Source organism: Petromyzon marinus, chromosome 13, assembly GCF_048934315.1.
Source record: "Petromyzon marinus isolate PM22_M1 ecotype Great Lakes invasive population chromosome 13, UKy_Petmar_22M1.pri1.0, whole genome shotgun sequence".
Lineage (NCBI taxonomy): Eukaryota > Metazoa > Chordata > Hyperoartia > Petromyzontiformes > Petromyzontidae > Petromyzon > Petromyzon marinus.
The window spans coordinates 12,506,279-12,523,051 of NC_133679.1; the positions used below are offsets into that span (position 1 = coordinate 12,506,279).

The window sequence follows — 16,773 nt, forward strand, 5'->3', positions numbered from 1 at the left end:
ATGAAACATTAAAAATAATAAATTCCCCCGTGTAGCCATTCTAAGTGTTGAGGCAAGGGCTGATAGCGAGCACCTATTAATAAAATATGATGGTTCATTTTATATGTAGGCTTTCACGAGGGATGTTATGATTCGTCATTTGTTTCATTCGCGTTGCATCTTGTAGGTATAATGTCATTTTTTTACGATAATCCTCCACCACCAGAAAGTACAAAATGTGTTGGATAAAAACAATTATACGACCTTTCAAAAACGTACGCTCATAAAAATATAACAATTACATGTTGTTCCTTTCATAATAAATTAATTCCATATGCAGGTGAACATTTTAAGGGAGAAATTACACGTGACACATTCGGTTCAATTAGAGCAGCAGTTCGTAACCTTTTCTGAGTGTGCGGACCCAATTTTCAACCTCCAAACATTTCGCCGACCACCACATGCTGCTCGTAGTTGTCTGAAATTGTACATTTCCTTGGTGAGGATTTTTTATGATTATTTTTATCCACGAACCCCCTGTGGTAGCCTCGTGGCTCACCAGGGGTCCATGGACCATAGGTTGGAAACCCTCTGAATTAGAGACAGCTCTAATTTGGAACACACTGTGATGATAAAACAAACCATAAGGCATATAGCATGATACCAGCAGTTTATATTAAATTAAACCTATTGTTTTTGCTTGTTCACGTCAGTAACTGCTGGAAGAAGGGCCTACATGAGAAATCCCCCTCTAGACGGTACTTGGCCTACTCTTCCGCACTGGCCAGATGTCGATGGAAGAGGTGGGAGTATTCACGCTCTCAGCCATACAAATAAAAGCAGGCCACTTTTGATTCAAACAAGATGAGTTATTTCCCCATACTTTTTAATTGAGTCCCCAAGTGATTTAAAAATGAAAAGCTGACTTGTTCTTTTGGCTGCGCGTCTGCGTGCGTTGCCCGTGTCCCCCCCAGAGCGCCTGTGGACGGCGCCGGAGCTGTTGCGCTTGGAGGAGGTGGCTCCGCGCGGAACGCAGAAGGGAGACGTCTACAGCTTCGCCATCATCCTGCAGGAGATCGCCCTGCGCAGCGGACCTTTCTACCTGGAGGCCAACCACCTCACAGCCAAAGGTGTGTGAGTTCCAGGGATTTAATGTCCTGCTGATTGTTTTCCTGGGTCTGCCGGTACACTGGCGTAGTAGGTATCTGACCAGTAGCCACCATGGCCATGGTCTGTATGGTTAAGGTGGGATCTCTGGCTTTGCAGTCGTCGTAGTGGTATAGTGGTGATCAACATCAGCAGCAAGGTAGAGGAGCGATGTTTGCAACAATGAGCAGAAAATCGGGTGCCAATAACTCGAGCCTATTAACCCATAACACTTAGCTTTGTACCTCGATTGCCCCTGGCAAGCGGGCCTTCGCCACTACACGTGGCATGAAAGTGCACCGGAAGGATGAGCTCGTTCACTGCATTCATCTCTCACCGGGTTGTACCTGTGTTGCTGCGTGAGCAGAGATTGTTCAGCGGGTGAAGCTGGGCGAGTGGCCCTACCTGCGGCCCACAGTGGACCCCGGGGGACACTCCGAGGAGCTGGGCCACCTCATGCAGCGCTGCTGGGCCGAGGAGTCGACGGAGAGGCCCGACTTCCACCAGATCAAGATCCTCTTGCAGAAGTTCAGCAGGTAATATGTCCTTACGTAACAATTCTCTTGCAGAGGATCAGCACGTGATGTTCACTAGATCTCAGTCCCATGGGAAGTCACGGTGTATGATGTCACAGAGATCTCAGGTATCCTCGCAGGCGTTCACCATACGTTTTTTTACCAAATAAATTTTTTTAAATGGAGGTTCATCAGGGGATGCCCACCAGATCCAGATCCTCTTGTAGATGTTCAACGAGTAATGTCCACCAGATCCACATCTTCTCGAATAGGCACAGTACATTTTCACCATAAATCTTGTATATATATTTTGGCAGGACTTGATAAAGCATTGGGCATATTGGTAAGAGGTTACATGTGTATTCTCTTTGGTTCTTTCGGTAAAGTCACGTAGGTATAAAATAAAATAAATCACGACGTTTCGGGCAGACTGTCTGCAGACTGTTTTAAAACAGTCTGCCTCAGCAGCAGACCATGCTTTCCCACCTGATGATGGACGCTTGTGTTGTGCCCGAAACGTCGTGATTTATTTTATTTTGTACCAACGTGACTTTACTGAAAGAACCAAAGAGTATGGATTCCTGTAGTCCCGAAAGCTTCAAATCAAGAGTTACATATGTATTTCTGCTGATAATGTAGTTGTTATTGTAATTACAAATTGTGGTGATGTTGATGACGATGCGGGTTATCAAAACAAAATATTGGACATTTTCAAACCAAAAATATTGCATTGGCATCGACCTGAATTTCATAACGATAACATTTGCAATGCTAACAGAAAATAAACAATAGCTGGGTGCCTCTGACAATGTAATCACAGGGAGAGCAGTGGCACCATCCTGGACAACCTGCTGTCACGGATGGAGCAGTATGCCAACAACCTGGAGGAGCTGGTGGAGGAGCGAACACAAGCCTACCTGGAGGAGAAGGGCAAGGCCGAAGCTCTGCTCTACCAGATCCTGCCCCAGTGAGTTTGGTTTCCCCACGGCCACTGCCAAGCTGGCCTGGCGACCCAGGACCAGCCCCTGGCCGTCCTGCCAGTTCAGTTTGTATCTGCGTCCCCACTCTTGTTGCATGTATGTTGTTGAAATTGTTTCGCACCGTAAGTAACCAACCACGCGAAACGGAGGTGCGGAGGAAGGACATGAAAACTAAACATAAAAAGAGGTTCTGAAGGCATGAGTTTTAAATCGAGATTTAAGAGTGCATAGCTCCAGTGGCTTCCTAATATCGGAAGGAAGAGCATTCCAGACCACTGCAGAAGTGCATGTTCATGAGTTATACTGCCCCCCCTCCCCCCGGTCTGGGGGGGCTCAGCCCTCCTGCTCCATTCCCTCTGTACAGCTCCCTGTGTTTTATGTCTGAACGTTATACTATTATGATAATGAAATAATAATAAATAGACCAATCATCATGTTCAGGTTTTTTGTTAAGCCACTGTTGGATGAAGGCCGTCCCATGCCGTGGTTGATTGACCATACTTAAATATCACTCTTCACTAATCCTAACCCTCATCATAACCCCAGGCCAGGAATGAAACCCAGTTTTCTCGCCACTCCACCACCACTCGCCCCTCGTAAGAAGATAAGAGATGTTTATCAAATATGTATTTTTTAGTATGAAATGTTTTTATTTTTATTACAATGGCTTAGGTGAGTTTATGCTAATGTTCTGCCCTGCTTTGTTATCTTGGAATCGTCTCCTTTCCACGTTGATCCCGTGGTGTCACCGCTGGTTCCGAAGGGATTCTTGGGTAAAAGTGTGCAGGCTCCCTTTCATGAGGCAGCCACACGACCAGCAAGGTGTGCAGAGGCCTTCGCCCAGCAGTGGACTGACAAAGGCTGTAAATTAATTTGTTTGAACCCACTACATCCCATTCACAGGGGGAGTCTGCGCACAGCAATACGAGAAACGTTGTAAAACACGTAGAATAAGTTCTGTTCTTTCGTCAAAAACACGGGGCTGATTTAAATCAGTGACTTAGGATTATTTTAACCGAGCGATCTAAACCCACACAATTTCATTTGAACAAAGATTTAAAAAAAAAAAATCTGGTCAACCTTGTGTAGAATTGTATGGCTTGACCACTGCACAGATCGCGGATGGCAAGGGCCAGTTAAACCTTCATGCACCGAAGAGCAAAAAAATATTAAATCTAAGGGAGGAAATTAGACCATCTTCCAGTGGGCTATTGCACTGATTAGACTGATAGCCAGGTGGCTGAGAGCCGGCAACACGTTTGTCAATTCATTATTATTATTATCATCAAGAGCACGCGAGTAGAAAATTGCCGGGGTGTTACGTGCAGTATCTGCGCTGCGTCTATAAATAATAAATCACTTCTCCGCTTGGCGATCCGCACACTGACGTCACAAGTACGTCCTTAGCCTCCCCGCTGCGTGCTGCTGTGCGTTAGTCATGAGACACGCAGGCTCGCGATGACGAGGAATGAGTGGATTTAGCTTTTGCCGTGAATCGAGTGCTCTTTTACACTCTCCTATCTGTCTCTTCTCAATTATAAAGCCGATCTGTTCCTTTTGAAAACGGTGCATCCCGTTTATCATCTACCTCTTCCGCAGGCAATAGAGATGCCATTTTAGCGGGTACCATGTGCAGATAACGCCTTTTCGACCAAATCACCCGGAACACGTTCCATCTCGTCAAATATATCGGAAGCTAAGCAGTGTTGAGACTGGATAGTGCTCGGATGGGTGACCACCGGGATTTGCCAGGTGTTGTAGGCAAGCATGGGGCTGTGAGTTGACCAGGAGATGGATACATTCAATGTCACCCCTTAGGATATATGGATTTTCTCTGGTTTCCTCGCATACAGGGTAAAAAACGCGGTATTTCAGAATATAATGTGTCCAGTAAGTGTTGTTGCTTAAATCAAGAAGATGAGATTGAAAACTAATTTCTTTAAAACTTCTTTTCCCCGCACCTCCAATTAGCACAGTTGGCTACATACAGTGTGAAAAAAGTACAACATACATTCATACATACATGGTAAGCTTACGCCAATTCAAACCCAAGCTCTGTGGTCCTCTATATAGTAAGGTATTATCAGCCAATTAATGAGTGTTTACATGTCATTCATATTTAATGTAATTATTGCCCAAAAAACAAATGTATGTAAATGGTATTTGGTGTCAGCTCACCATGTAACTGCTTTTCCCCGCTTTGCTGCGGTTTCTCTTTGAGCCTCATACAAAAAAATATTCCCTGTCTTCGAGAGCGAGCGAATCCCATGCGATGCATTCCAAGTTTAAATTATTATGATACTCATCATCAGCGAACGGAATAACGTGCCCTCCCGTACCATGTGATAACCAATCCAGAGCAGGCAAGGCACACTAACCACTTCCTGGTGAGAATATAGACACAACAAATAGTCGGCGGGTATATTTCTGAGGTTGCTTGGGATTCATGAAGCGTCCCAGTGATCAAGTCACGCGGGATCGATGCGCGGGGGCTCGTTGAGAATCGGCGATCGGCGAACCGGCCCTGGGGCACTCCTCGCGTGTGGCCACAGCTCGGTGGCTGAGCAGCTCAAGCGCGGGGAGACGGTGCCGGCCGAGGCGTTCGACAGCGTCACCATCTACCTCAGCGACATCGTGGGCTTCACCGCCATGTCGGCCCAGAGCACGCCCATGCAGGTGCTCACCGCGCCATGCGAGATCCCATCGCGTGCTTCTTCAGTTCGCTCACCGCGGGACAATCGCTGCAACCATAAACTTAACACAGGCCACTCACCACAAGTGTCCACTCGCCGCATCCGCACTCCGAATTTACTCACCGTGTGCCACTCACGGCAACCATCCTCTGAACACAGTCCGCTCACCACATCCATCCACTCACCACATCCATCCACTCACCACGGGCCACTCACCACTCACCGGGTGCCACTCACCGCAACCATCCACTCAACACAGTCCGCTCACCACATCCATCCACTCACCGCAACCATCCACACACCACAGTCCGCTCACCACATCCATCCACCACACCACAGTCACTCGCCATGTCTCACTCGCACACGACAACCACTCACCCGGACCACTAGCTACACGTCACTCTTAGCAAATTTCAGATACCAATAGCTTTTTGTGCCACGTGGTGAAGGGGGAGTGGTCTGATCAATAACCCCTGGGGCAACCACACAGTATTTAATAATCAAACGTCACTTCACTGATGAGACCCAAAAAGTTAAAACCGGTCCAGAGTTTGCTTGATTAAACAAATGCTGTGGCTAGTATTAGTTCGGAAGGACTCTTATTTTGTACATGCAGATACAGAACAGAAGTTCAATGATGTATTTAAATTACCTCTGATGTTGTCATTCTAAAAACAAACAAATTTGTAAATGTCACACGAGGGTTTTCTAATTGTATGCACTTTGCATAGTCCAGTGATACGGTGCTTGGGGCCACGCATGTTGCGTTGATCGACACGGGCGTGAGGAGACATCACACGAACCTGTGGTAGGCCACTCTCACTTCCACGGAGTCTGACGGGACCCTGGCGCTTGGCTGACGCTCACTGGATGTCTTTGTAGCCGGGTCTTGGTGGCCGTACCCCTACTGGTGAGCCAGCGACCCAGTGATCCAGTGAGTGGGCCAAAACAAAAGCTGACCTTTATAGAACTGAAGCTCAAAGATGAACGGACTGCCTGTTCAGTTCACGATCGGGTATGTCGTGTGTTTTTCATATATATGCTGACTGGAAAGGTGTCTGTCCTAGGATGAGAACGTTTGTAGTTAATAATGAAGACGTGGGGAGGGGGGTGGTATAGTGTTGGCACTCTGGTTAGTGCACTGCACTATGAACCCGGTGGCTGGAGGTTTGATTCCTGGCCACGGTGTGGTCACGTTTGGTTAAACAACCCCCATGACTGACATGGGGATGGCTTTATCTGGCATTGGATTGACAAAGAACAGTAAACTATCATAATTTATTATCCAACAAAGGTTCATCCACTGATTGGCTCAATATTGCAGCACCAGAGAATGAGAAGGTTTTTTTTGTAACCTGTGAAGTTCATTAACTCTCCGCATACTCTACGGCCGCTGTCGTTCTGGAGCCTTCCCATGTTAATCTGGGTTCACCGAGGCCACATTTGTCAATATTCTACTAAAAAAAATTTGCAATCAGATGTTAATTTTACAAACGGATAATAACTGGTTTGGTTTATTTTGCTTTATGTTTTTTTTTATGTTGTTGCATTTAATGTTATATTAGGGTTTTTTATGGTTGCATATTCCCATGTATAATGAATAACGTCGCTGCATCAGCGAATTTATACTTTATACAACGGGGTTAGTAAATAATAATTATAGCAACAAGAGGTCATTAGCTGTCACAGAGAGGAAAGGAAGATCGGGACTTTTTGTTCGACTGATCTTCTTTAGGAAATGCAACTGCCCTTGATGGAACCATCAACCGCATCACAACATCAACAGGACAATGTGCACATCTCCGTCATTCATGGGAAATTAAAGACGAGCCACAGCAGTGCAACCGTGACCGTGCAACACAAACTATTGACCGCACAGTAACCCCACTGTGGTCTGCGCTCCTTCAGCAGAGGAGGAGGAGAAACAGCAAAACTCCACAAACTCTCTCTGCTGAAGCCCTCTCGTCGTGGCCAGCAGACCTCGAAATTGGCATTTAGCCCCTGAATATATTGTCATAGGCAAGAATAGAATCGAATTTTCCAAGAAATATAATTTTATGACGAAAGCCAGGCTATTTTATTTCCATTTATATGCACGTGGGTTGCCCTAGAGATGCGAATAGAATTTTAAGCTGTTATTGGTTAAATATTTTTAATTCGTGACCCTTATAAACACATCATGTTTCAATACGCTTTGGTATCATCACTTTTACTCTAAAATGAAACCACAGGGATTATTTTCACACCAGAGTACAGTAAAATAAAATAACTAGCTTGTGCTGCTATGAAAATATGAAATACTCCATAAACTAAAAGAAATTGGGGAAGCTTAATATAGATTTGAAAAAAAAACAGCATTGTCGTTCAGAGTGTGCGAGATCCCATCGGCAACTTGTGAGGATGGCTTCGGTGACATCAGAGGCGTTCATTGTTTTGTATCCCTGCCCGTGCCTGGGCGATAGTGTCATCGCTGCATCACACATGTGCTTGGATAAACATTACACTCGTCCATCCGTCCATCTGAGGACACTTCACGTTTTTCACAGAAACTACAAAACCCTGAAACCATTCTCTCTGAAATGTAGCACACAGCTGACAAACACCAGTGCCCAGTTCGGTAGCGTTCTTCAGCAAGAATGACAAAAAAAATGTTGTTAGGAAAAAGTAAAAGTGTATTCTGCTCACCAGCATTCAATTGCAGCACGTGCGTTAAAACGTGAGCCCATGGGTGTCAGTGTGTGTTGAATGCGCGTGTCAAAATGCATGTTATAACGTTACGAAAACCGGCGACCAGAGCTCGATTCCCAGCTCACGGTCAACACCAGTGACAATAATCTCAACCATTGCTGGGCCTTCCCGAGGTCGACTCAGCCTCAAATGAGTACCTCGTGCAGTGTGTGGTAAACATCGCCATTGGGAAGACAAAGGCGACCGCGTTTGCGCGTTTCCGTGCCCACATTTATTCGTGCAGGCGAATCATCCTGAGTAAAATAGAGGCCTCTTCAGCGGCCTGGCATGGTGCCTCATTTTAAAGTAAATATCTACCATAAGCTGAACACGTAAGCTTTTTTGGGTAAGTTCTCACATACACTTTGCCTCATTCATTGAGATGGAGTGTTCTTGCCAATAACGTCAGTCACCCAGCAGCATTTGCTTAAGAAGCCCAACTCTGCTGATGATGACACCCAGAAGCTTCGAAACCGGTCCAGAATCTGTTTGTTGAAACAAATATTGCAGGCTAATATTTTGGTGTAGAAAACCCAGGGATCATTGGGCTTAAAGATATTTGCGTATTGTATTTCCACGTGGAGACACCGAGCAGAGGTCAGAATATGCGTGCTGTTACCAATATTGCACCACAACAATACATAATGAGTTTGTATACTTTCCTATTCTTGGCGTGCGAGTCTACCTGCTCAACAAAATGAAATCTATTGCAGCGCTACCAAGATAAATGTATATCCAAAAGAGTCTGTTAGTATGTTGAGACGCTGACGAAGCCTTGAAAAAAATTTGCGGCTCAAAGGGCGACGGGCGGCAGCGACGACGACGTCTTTTAATTTTCGATTTGAAGCTTTCGTGACTGCAAGGATTCATCTTCTTTGGTTCTTTCGGTAAGGTCACGTAGAATGAGAATAAAATAATAAAATAACACAATAAAATTCTCACGACGTTTCGGCCACAACGCAAGCGGCCGTCTTCAGGTGAAAGGTACAGGCTCTGTCGTCCCGACGGCGAAACCACAGCCAAGGGAACGGGCTTGGTCGAATCAGCGCGGAAAGAAGACCCTGTTGAGGCTCTGTCGTCCCGACAGGTCTGTACCTTTCACCTGAAGACGGCCGCTTGCGTTGTGGCCGAAACGTCGTGAGAATTTTATTGTGTTATTTTATTATTTCATTCTCATTCTACGTGACCTTACCGAAAGAACCAAAGAAGACGTCTTTTAAGCGGAACGACGCTCGTGCTGTGACGACGCTGCACTTCGGCGCTCCGTCAAACCGCGACGACGGCATCGTTTTAGAAAAAAATAAAAAACCCTGCAAACGTTACATTCAGACAAACTCGAAGTACATTTTTTTTACAAAAACAAACAGACTTAGCAAAGTCAATACTGGACGCGTGTCAATTCTTGCCATGTGGAAACCCAAATAAAGACGTGATGTTATCCCGCTGTGTTCAGACAGGACCTTTAATGGGCATGAGTGGAGACGGTCTCGTCTCAATGCACGTCCTGCCTTAATTAATCCCTCACTCGGGCGCGTGTCCTTGCCATTGTTCCCAGGTGGTGGCCTTCCTGAACGACCTTTACACGTGCTTCGACGCAATAATCGACAACTTCGATGTGTACAAGGTGAGCCTCGCATTGCGCCCTCTGTCTGCGGGTAACGTGTCTGCTCGTGCATCTGCCCTCTCTCTCTCTCTCTCCGTGTCCGTGCCTGCCTGTTTCATTCTGTTGCCCTTTCTGCCTGTTTGCGAATCTATTTATTTTGCTTATTTGTATGTGTACATGCCCGTCTCCCTGGGTTTGTTTTTTCCATCTGATGTCTGTCTGCCAGTTTGTGAGGCGGGCAGACATACACCTGTTCTGTCCGCACATTTGTCTGTCTGTCAATATTGTACAGCTCTGTATCTTATGCCCACACGTCTGTCCATCTCTATATACAACTGTCCGTCTGTGTGGCTGTCTGTGTTACCAAGTTTCCCTGTATTCATCAGGAATGTGGGGACCCTTAAACCTCGCGTGTAATGAAAGGAAATGAGCGGATGCCTCGCAATCAGCAGGCACGTGAACCTTGCGACGGCGAGAAACCGGAGTGCCTGAAGAAAACTATCGCGCAGGAGAGGATAAAACTCAAACATCCATACAGACCGCTCAGCAGCACCCTACTTTCTATACTGCCATACATGCATTGGCCTAAAAGCCCAATTGTTTCACCATCAACCAAGATGGGGATTTATTTTTGTAGTGGCAGTTGTCAATGGGGTTGGCAGTCGTGGTGGTGGTAGTGGTGGTCATGTAGGTGGCGATGGTGGCGATGCTGGCGATTGTTGTAGTATTGGTGGTGATCGTGGGAATGAAAATGTGGCCATGGAGTGGGAGCTTTAGTAGCCAGAGGGGCCAGGGTTGAGATGCGTGTACAGGAGGAGGTGAAGATGGTGGTGGAGTGGTTGTGGAGGTAATAACAGTGGTGGTGTTGGTGGTGATGGTTATAGGGGTTGATTGCGAAGGTGTCGGTGGTGAAGAGGCAGTGACAGAGGAGGTGATGGCAGTAGTGTGGTTCAGAGGCAGGTGGAAAATGAGGGCTTCACCCTCCTGCCAAACCTGAAGGCAAGAACTTTTCCACGTGGACGGTTTAAAAAACACACGGCAAGGAACCAACTTTTTTTTTCCCCTTCACTTAACGATTTTTGTATTCGGTTACCAGAGCTTTCCTTGGCAGACGGCGAGCGCTCGTGGCAGGGCTCACGGACGATGAGGCCCCTGTAGGGTGGAGGGCAAGGAGCACTCAATCTCTCTGAATCCCGGCATCCACAGCGGCCATGGGCCCTGGTTTTGGGGGTGGTGGGCACTCGGTGGGGCATCGGAGCCACCGAGAAAAAAAACATCTTACAAAAAACCCCAAATCACCTCCCATATTTGGAGGATCGCAGATTTTCCTCCCATGAATATAGCTTTCGAATTACTCATTGGTTTTTTTTTCGGTAAAGTCATGTATGTGGAAATACAATAAAATTATATTAAAACAAGACAATCACGACGTTTCGATCACAACACAAGCGATCTTCATGAGGTGTCAAGAACAAATCACGGAGGTAAATACAACAAAAGAGATGAGAGACGAGAATTTAACAAACCTAAAAAACATTATGTGAAGCACAACCAGTCAGGCCAACAACACAGTTAGACACTTCCTGGCGGACCACGAATTTCAGAAGAGTGTCGAATGTGCAGGCTGTGCAACTGCAGCGGCGCCACTGGCATGGTGTGGGGAGGCCCTCGTTCAGCAGTGGATTGACAACATGGATGTACACGTGCGTCGGCTTAGCGATTGGCTTCGGCACTATTTTTTTCAACGTCCCGTTATTTTACTCTACAGCACCGCCACCACCAGCTTAGATGAATGACTGGAAAAAGCAAAAGTACAAATAAATGAACAAATAAATAAATGGCCGGGTTTCGACATACATGCTCTCATTGGCAGTCAGGCTTGCTTGATTCAATGCTCGTGAAGTCTCAATCTTACAGGCATGGGACCCCAAAACGTCTTTGCCTCAAAAAATGGAAGTTCAAGATTTATTCAAGCAAATCTTGATTTGAAGCTTTCGTGACTGCAGGAATCCGTACTCTTTGGTTCTTTCGGTAAAGTCACGTAGATAGAAAAATAATAATAGATCACGACGTTTTGATCGCAACACAAGCAATCGTCATCAGGTGGGACAACCACAGCAAGAAAAAACTGCTGAAGTAGCAGTTGAAACTGCTGAAGTAGCAGTTGAAACTGCTGAAGTAGCAGTTGAAACTGCTGAAGTGGCAGTTGAAGTAGCAGTTTTTTCATGCTGTGGTTGTCCCACCTGATGACGATTGCTTGTGTAGCGATCGAAACGTCGTGATCTATTGTTATTCAAGCAAGTCTGACACTGCTGATGAGACACTTGAGTGCCGAAATCGGAGCAGAGTTTGCTCGTATTGAGACAATGCTGCCTAAATTAAGCGTACTCCCGGAAGGCCGTACGGCTGATGATTGTGTAAGAAGTGCTTTTTTTTGTCATGTAGCGAGACGGACATGCGAAGTTGACGTATTGTGTCGTCATTTACATTCTCCACAAGGACGCCAAACAAAAAATGATTCATTTGAAATGCAGGGGTGGGGAGCGAGCAATAACCCACCGCGCTGTTGGACACGCTGCCAGGTGGAGACGATCGGCGACGCCTACATGGTGGTGTCGGGGCTGCCCGTGCACAACGGCACGCGGCACGCCATCGAAGTGGCGCGCATGGCGCTCGCGCTGCTCTCGGCCGTGCGCTGCTTCCACATCCGCCACCGGCCCGCGCAGAGGCTGCTGCTTCGCATCGGCATCCACACCGGTAGAGCGGCGGCGATGTGGTGGGGCGCGTTTGTGGGTGGCGGGGAGGGACACTGAAGTTGGGAGGTAGGCGACGGGTGGTGCGAGCCCAGTGGTGGTCTGTAAGCAGAAGTTATTTGTGGGGGTTGCCCCCACACCGAGTAAGATAACAGAAGGTTGGCGTAGGAAGAAAAAGAGATTCGGCAGAAGAGATGTAGGCGAGCAGAGATGTGGTTCGAAGAGTGATGCACACAAAAGATAGCGGGATCGATGCAGGTGGTGTAGAGGGATACGGCGAGGTGGGAGAGTTGTAAGATGGAGATGTAGTGGTGGAAGCCGGTGAAATTACGTGTACTGTATGTACATGCACTCAATCGATATTTGGTGGATCCAATTCCCCCCCCCCCTGATATCTAGGGCCCTTGAAGCTGCTTTGGTTCCGAGACCCAATTTCTCTCTAACAATGCGGTACATGCAGTGAAATAAAATGTAATGTATTGGTGGTGTTGATGTAGGTTTTCACGGCACGATGTATGAAAAATGCTCTGATAAGCGTCATGGCAACCTTTTGCCTCCGAAAGAAACTCATTGTCCCAATGATATGAGGTGTGTTACGCACATGCTAGCTCCATCTCCGTGTGGTCCGCCAACCGCACCACCGAGTCGCACCGTGCCCTTTTATTGTTGCCGTTGCTGTTGTGCCGGTTGCTGGTGTGGCCTTCCTGCTGTCAGAAATAATGTATTGTACACCCGGTCTGGCAGAAGATATGCCGCTTTACAACTCGCCAACATTCTAAGTTAATTTGGGCAAGAACAACCCCCCCCCCCCCCCCCATAGTTTCGTAACTTATGCAGGCTGCTGAAAGCGAGCCCGGGGTCTCAGTGCCCGGAGAGGAGACGCGTATTTTACTCCAGCCCCCACGTGCAAAACAGGGCAACGCGTGCACGCGCGTGCAGACTGCGTGCGCGTGTCCACCCCCTGGTGTGCGTGCGTGCATGCGATGGTCACACGCATCACAGCGACGCCTGTCTGGAAGGCTTGAGCTCAACCACCGGCTGATCAGCTCACGTCTTACGCAGTTTGGGGGGGGGGGGGAGGGAGAAGCAACGGGACCCAAATGCTACAGGAGGAGGGCACAGCCTCTTTTAATGGCTTTCAACGTTGCCGTAGCTCAGTAGGAAGTGCTGACCGCCGCGCTCGGCGTTTGGATGTCACCGTACGCCAAAGCTCGTTTTGGAATTAAAGTTTGTATTTTTTGTTTGCGCGCAGCCAAGCCCGCGTGGAGGTAGGCAGTGGGGGTTTGGTGTGGATGGATCAATAGTACGGTACAATAAATATAATTGGGATTTGCAATAATGGGCAGGTTTTTATGACCACCTTAGCGGTATGAAAAGTTAGTCGATTGGCAGGTCGTGTGTAGTGGGGTAATGTGTGGGTACTCCCACCTCTCACAAGATTACTGGCCTCTAGTGGAGGCTCTTTCACCAGCAGGAGCATAATAAAGCTATTGCAGGGCTGCACCTATACGGTCTACACGCACACACATACGCTGATGAAAGCAGCAAGAAAGATAGCCAGAATAAGGCACGGGTAGAATTCTTATAAGAGTCCTTTCACGAGCAAAATATGATGATTTGTAATTAGTTAATTTTGGGTTAGATCGTCGTGTAGGTTAACACCTGATGATCATTAATTCAATTCATGATCAGCCTTGGTGAATCCACTGCTGGCTGTAATCGCCATCAAAAACTACAACATTGTCAACATTTTCCTGATTTTAAACATTCCTCCTCCGGTTTTGGTGAAAAACCAAATCATTTACAATATTTTCCCACGTAACAACTTCATTTTATTGCCTCTGTTGGGTGGTGGAGGGTTTTAGTTGAACAATTGACATCATACCTACACGACAATTTTAGTTAGTTTTCCGTCCCCGCACCTCCGATTAGCATGGTTGTCTACGTACGGTGCGAAAGAAATTCAACTTACCAAAAAATAAACTGATGAGTCAGGATTCTTATAGGTGCGCACAGTGTATACACGGTGTGTGGGTACACAGACACCAACGGCACCACGACGATCGTCACTTTCCTGTCCAGGCCCCGTGTGCGCTGGGGTCGTGGGGCTCAAGATGCCACGGTACTGTCTGTTCGGGGACACGGTGAACACCGCATCGCGCATGGAGGCCAAGGGAGAAGGTAGGTGGAGCCAGAAGTTTGCTGCCCATTGTTAATGACACACGCGACGCATTTCCCACACGTGTGGGTCAAATGTAATGCAGTTGAAGTTTATTTTTGGGTTGGTGAATTGTAAATATTTATATATTTTTGAAATTTATATTTTAATTCATTTTGCATGGGTGCCACTACCAGCTCGATTGATTAATGTTTATTTTTTTCAGAAATAACTTTTGGGGTTATTTTATCCGTTGGCAGCCCATGATGATTTTATTTAGGTTATATTTCAATTATTTATTTGCTGTATGTTTTCGCAATTTCATAACACATCCTCATATTTCATGGATGCTCTGATTTTTATTATACATGGATGCAGTTTTAAATGAAATCTATCACCCGAAGTGCAATGTACGTTTTAAAAATAATAAAACACTATGATTGAATGGCTGTCAGACATTTACTTGCATAGGCAAAACATTCCTTAATAATGCAAGTGGTCAAACATCCCAAATCAAAGCCTCACTGAGTCTCCAGGCTCCAAACTCAGTGATCCCTTCTTAGGAAAATTTAATTGATGATCAGCCTTGGTCTATCCACTGCTGGATGAAGGCCTTTCCACTTGTGTTGCTGTTCCTCGCAGCCTTGCGAAGCCGCAATCCTACTCACTCCGGTACAAAAAACGATTCCTTCACTCTGTCTCCTTTCATGCGCATCCTCTTCTTTGGCTGCAATTTCGTCACGAGGATCATTCAACTGTCGTCCCTTCTAGCGACGTGTTTTGCCCAAGCCCAATTACTAAACATTTTCAAAATGATGTTTCCGATTTGCGTTTGTTCCCGGATCCATATCCTTTCTCTTTTCTGAGTGTAAGTCCAAGCAATTCATATCTCTATACTTCCTCGCACACTTTTTAGCTTTTGTTCCATCTTCTTTGTCAAGTGACCTCATTTATTGTACTTTATGCGTATGTGCTAAACTTATTTCACACCACACATAGCCAACCGTGCTAACCGGAGGTGTGTGGGAAAGACAACAAACTAAACACAAAAAGCATTTCTAAAGAAATGAGTTTGCTATCGAGATTTAAAAGTGCACAGCTCCAGTGGCTTCCTAATATCAGAAGGAAGAGCGTTCCAGGTGGCCGCAGAAACGCATCTTTAATACGTAATGATTATATTTTATTTAAAAATATATATTTTTACATAATTACCTCACGTTATTGCTCGATTAATTACTCCATGCACGGACCAACCTCTCACTGAGTCTCGGGACTCGTTCTTCAAGAGGGCTGTGCCTGTGATTGTTAATTGCAGTTGTAACCCTCGTTTATTAATAACTAGCTTTACTACCCGGCTTCGCCCGGGACTTGGATTCACCAGGCCCGGCCGCCTTTGTCCCCCCAGTGGCGATGTTCACACACCACACCAGTTACTCATTTGAGGCTGAGTCGACCTAGGGGAGGCCCAGGACCGGTTCAAATAATCGTCACCGGTGGTGGCCATGAGCGGAAATCGAACTCGGGTCGCCGGGTTCGTAGCGCGGCGCGCTAACCACTACACTACAATGCGTTACGCTTCTACATGCGCGGGTCACATGATAGCTTTGACGTCACAGCTTACTTGCCGTGCAAAAAAGATATGCATAATTGAGCTCCCCCCCCCAAAAAAAAACCACAAAAGTATATTAAAATAATTTTTGCATGGTGTACAATCTGGAAAGTACCCACATGGAAAATTTCAAGTTTGTTGCATGTCGGGAAGTACGCTAAACATTTTGAACAGACACACAATAACAACTTTGCCTTTTATATATATGGAGATTCCTGGGGAGTTTTTTTTTCAGGCGCTGTATTCGGTCAGGTGAGTTACACGAAAAGCTGCAAGATTATTGCTCGTGGCCGGTGTTGTTTTTTTTTACAGCTCACAGAATTCACCTTTCTTCAACAACAAAAGCCATCCTGGATGAATATGGAGGATTTGTGGTGCAGTTACACGGGGACGTGGACATAAAGGTAAAGCTGAAAAGGACGCGATGATTTATTGTTTATGTATTTAGACTGCATAAATTAGATTACCACATTATGTAACAGTAAATAAATAAGTGTGGCTGGGTGGTGCAGTGGCTAGAATAGCACGTGACTCTAAGTTCGAAGGCCGGCGAGTTCAAATCTTGGACAGGGTACCACTCAACTCATCATCCTTGGGGGGGTTCAAAAAT

General features: G+C 46.3%; 1 protein-coding gene across 1 annotated transcript in view; it reads left to right on the forward strand.

Moving 5' to 3' along the window:
* LOC116942041 (atrial natriuretic peptide receptor 1-like) overlaps nucleotides 1–16,773 on the forward strand; it is a 55,585-nt gene that overhangs the window by 33,002 nt on the left and 5,810 nt on the right. Inside the window, exons 14-21 of the mRNA XM_032953579.2 lie at nucleotides 954–1,109; nucleotides 1,493–1,661; nucleotides 2,461–2,607; nucleotides 5,173–5,296; nucleotides 9,596–9,664; nucleotides 12,226–12,400; nucleotides 14,479–14,577; nucleotides 16,476–16,567. Coding sequence (XP_032809470.2) covers nucleotides 954–1,109; nucleotides 1,493–1,661; nucleotides 2,461–2,607; nucleotides 5,173–5,296; nucleotides 9,596–9,664; nucleotides 12,226–12,400; nucleotides 14,479–14,577; nucleotides 16,476–16,567 — 1,031 coding nt within the window. The remainder of the gene's footprint in view (nucleotides 1–953; nucleotides 1,110–1,492; nucleotides 1,662–2,460; nucleotides 2,608–5,172; nucleotides 5,297–9,595; nucleotides 9,665–12,225; nucleotides 12,401–14,478; nucleotides 14,578–16,475; nucleotides 16,568–16,773) is intronic.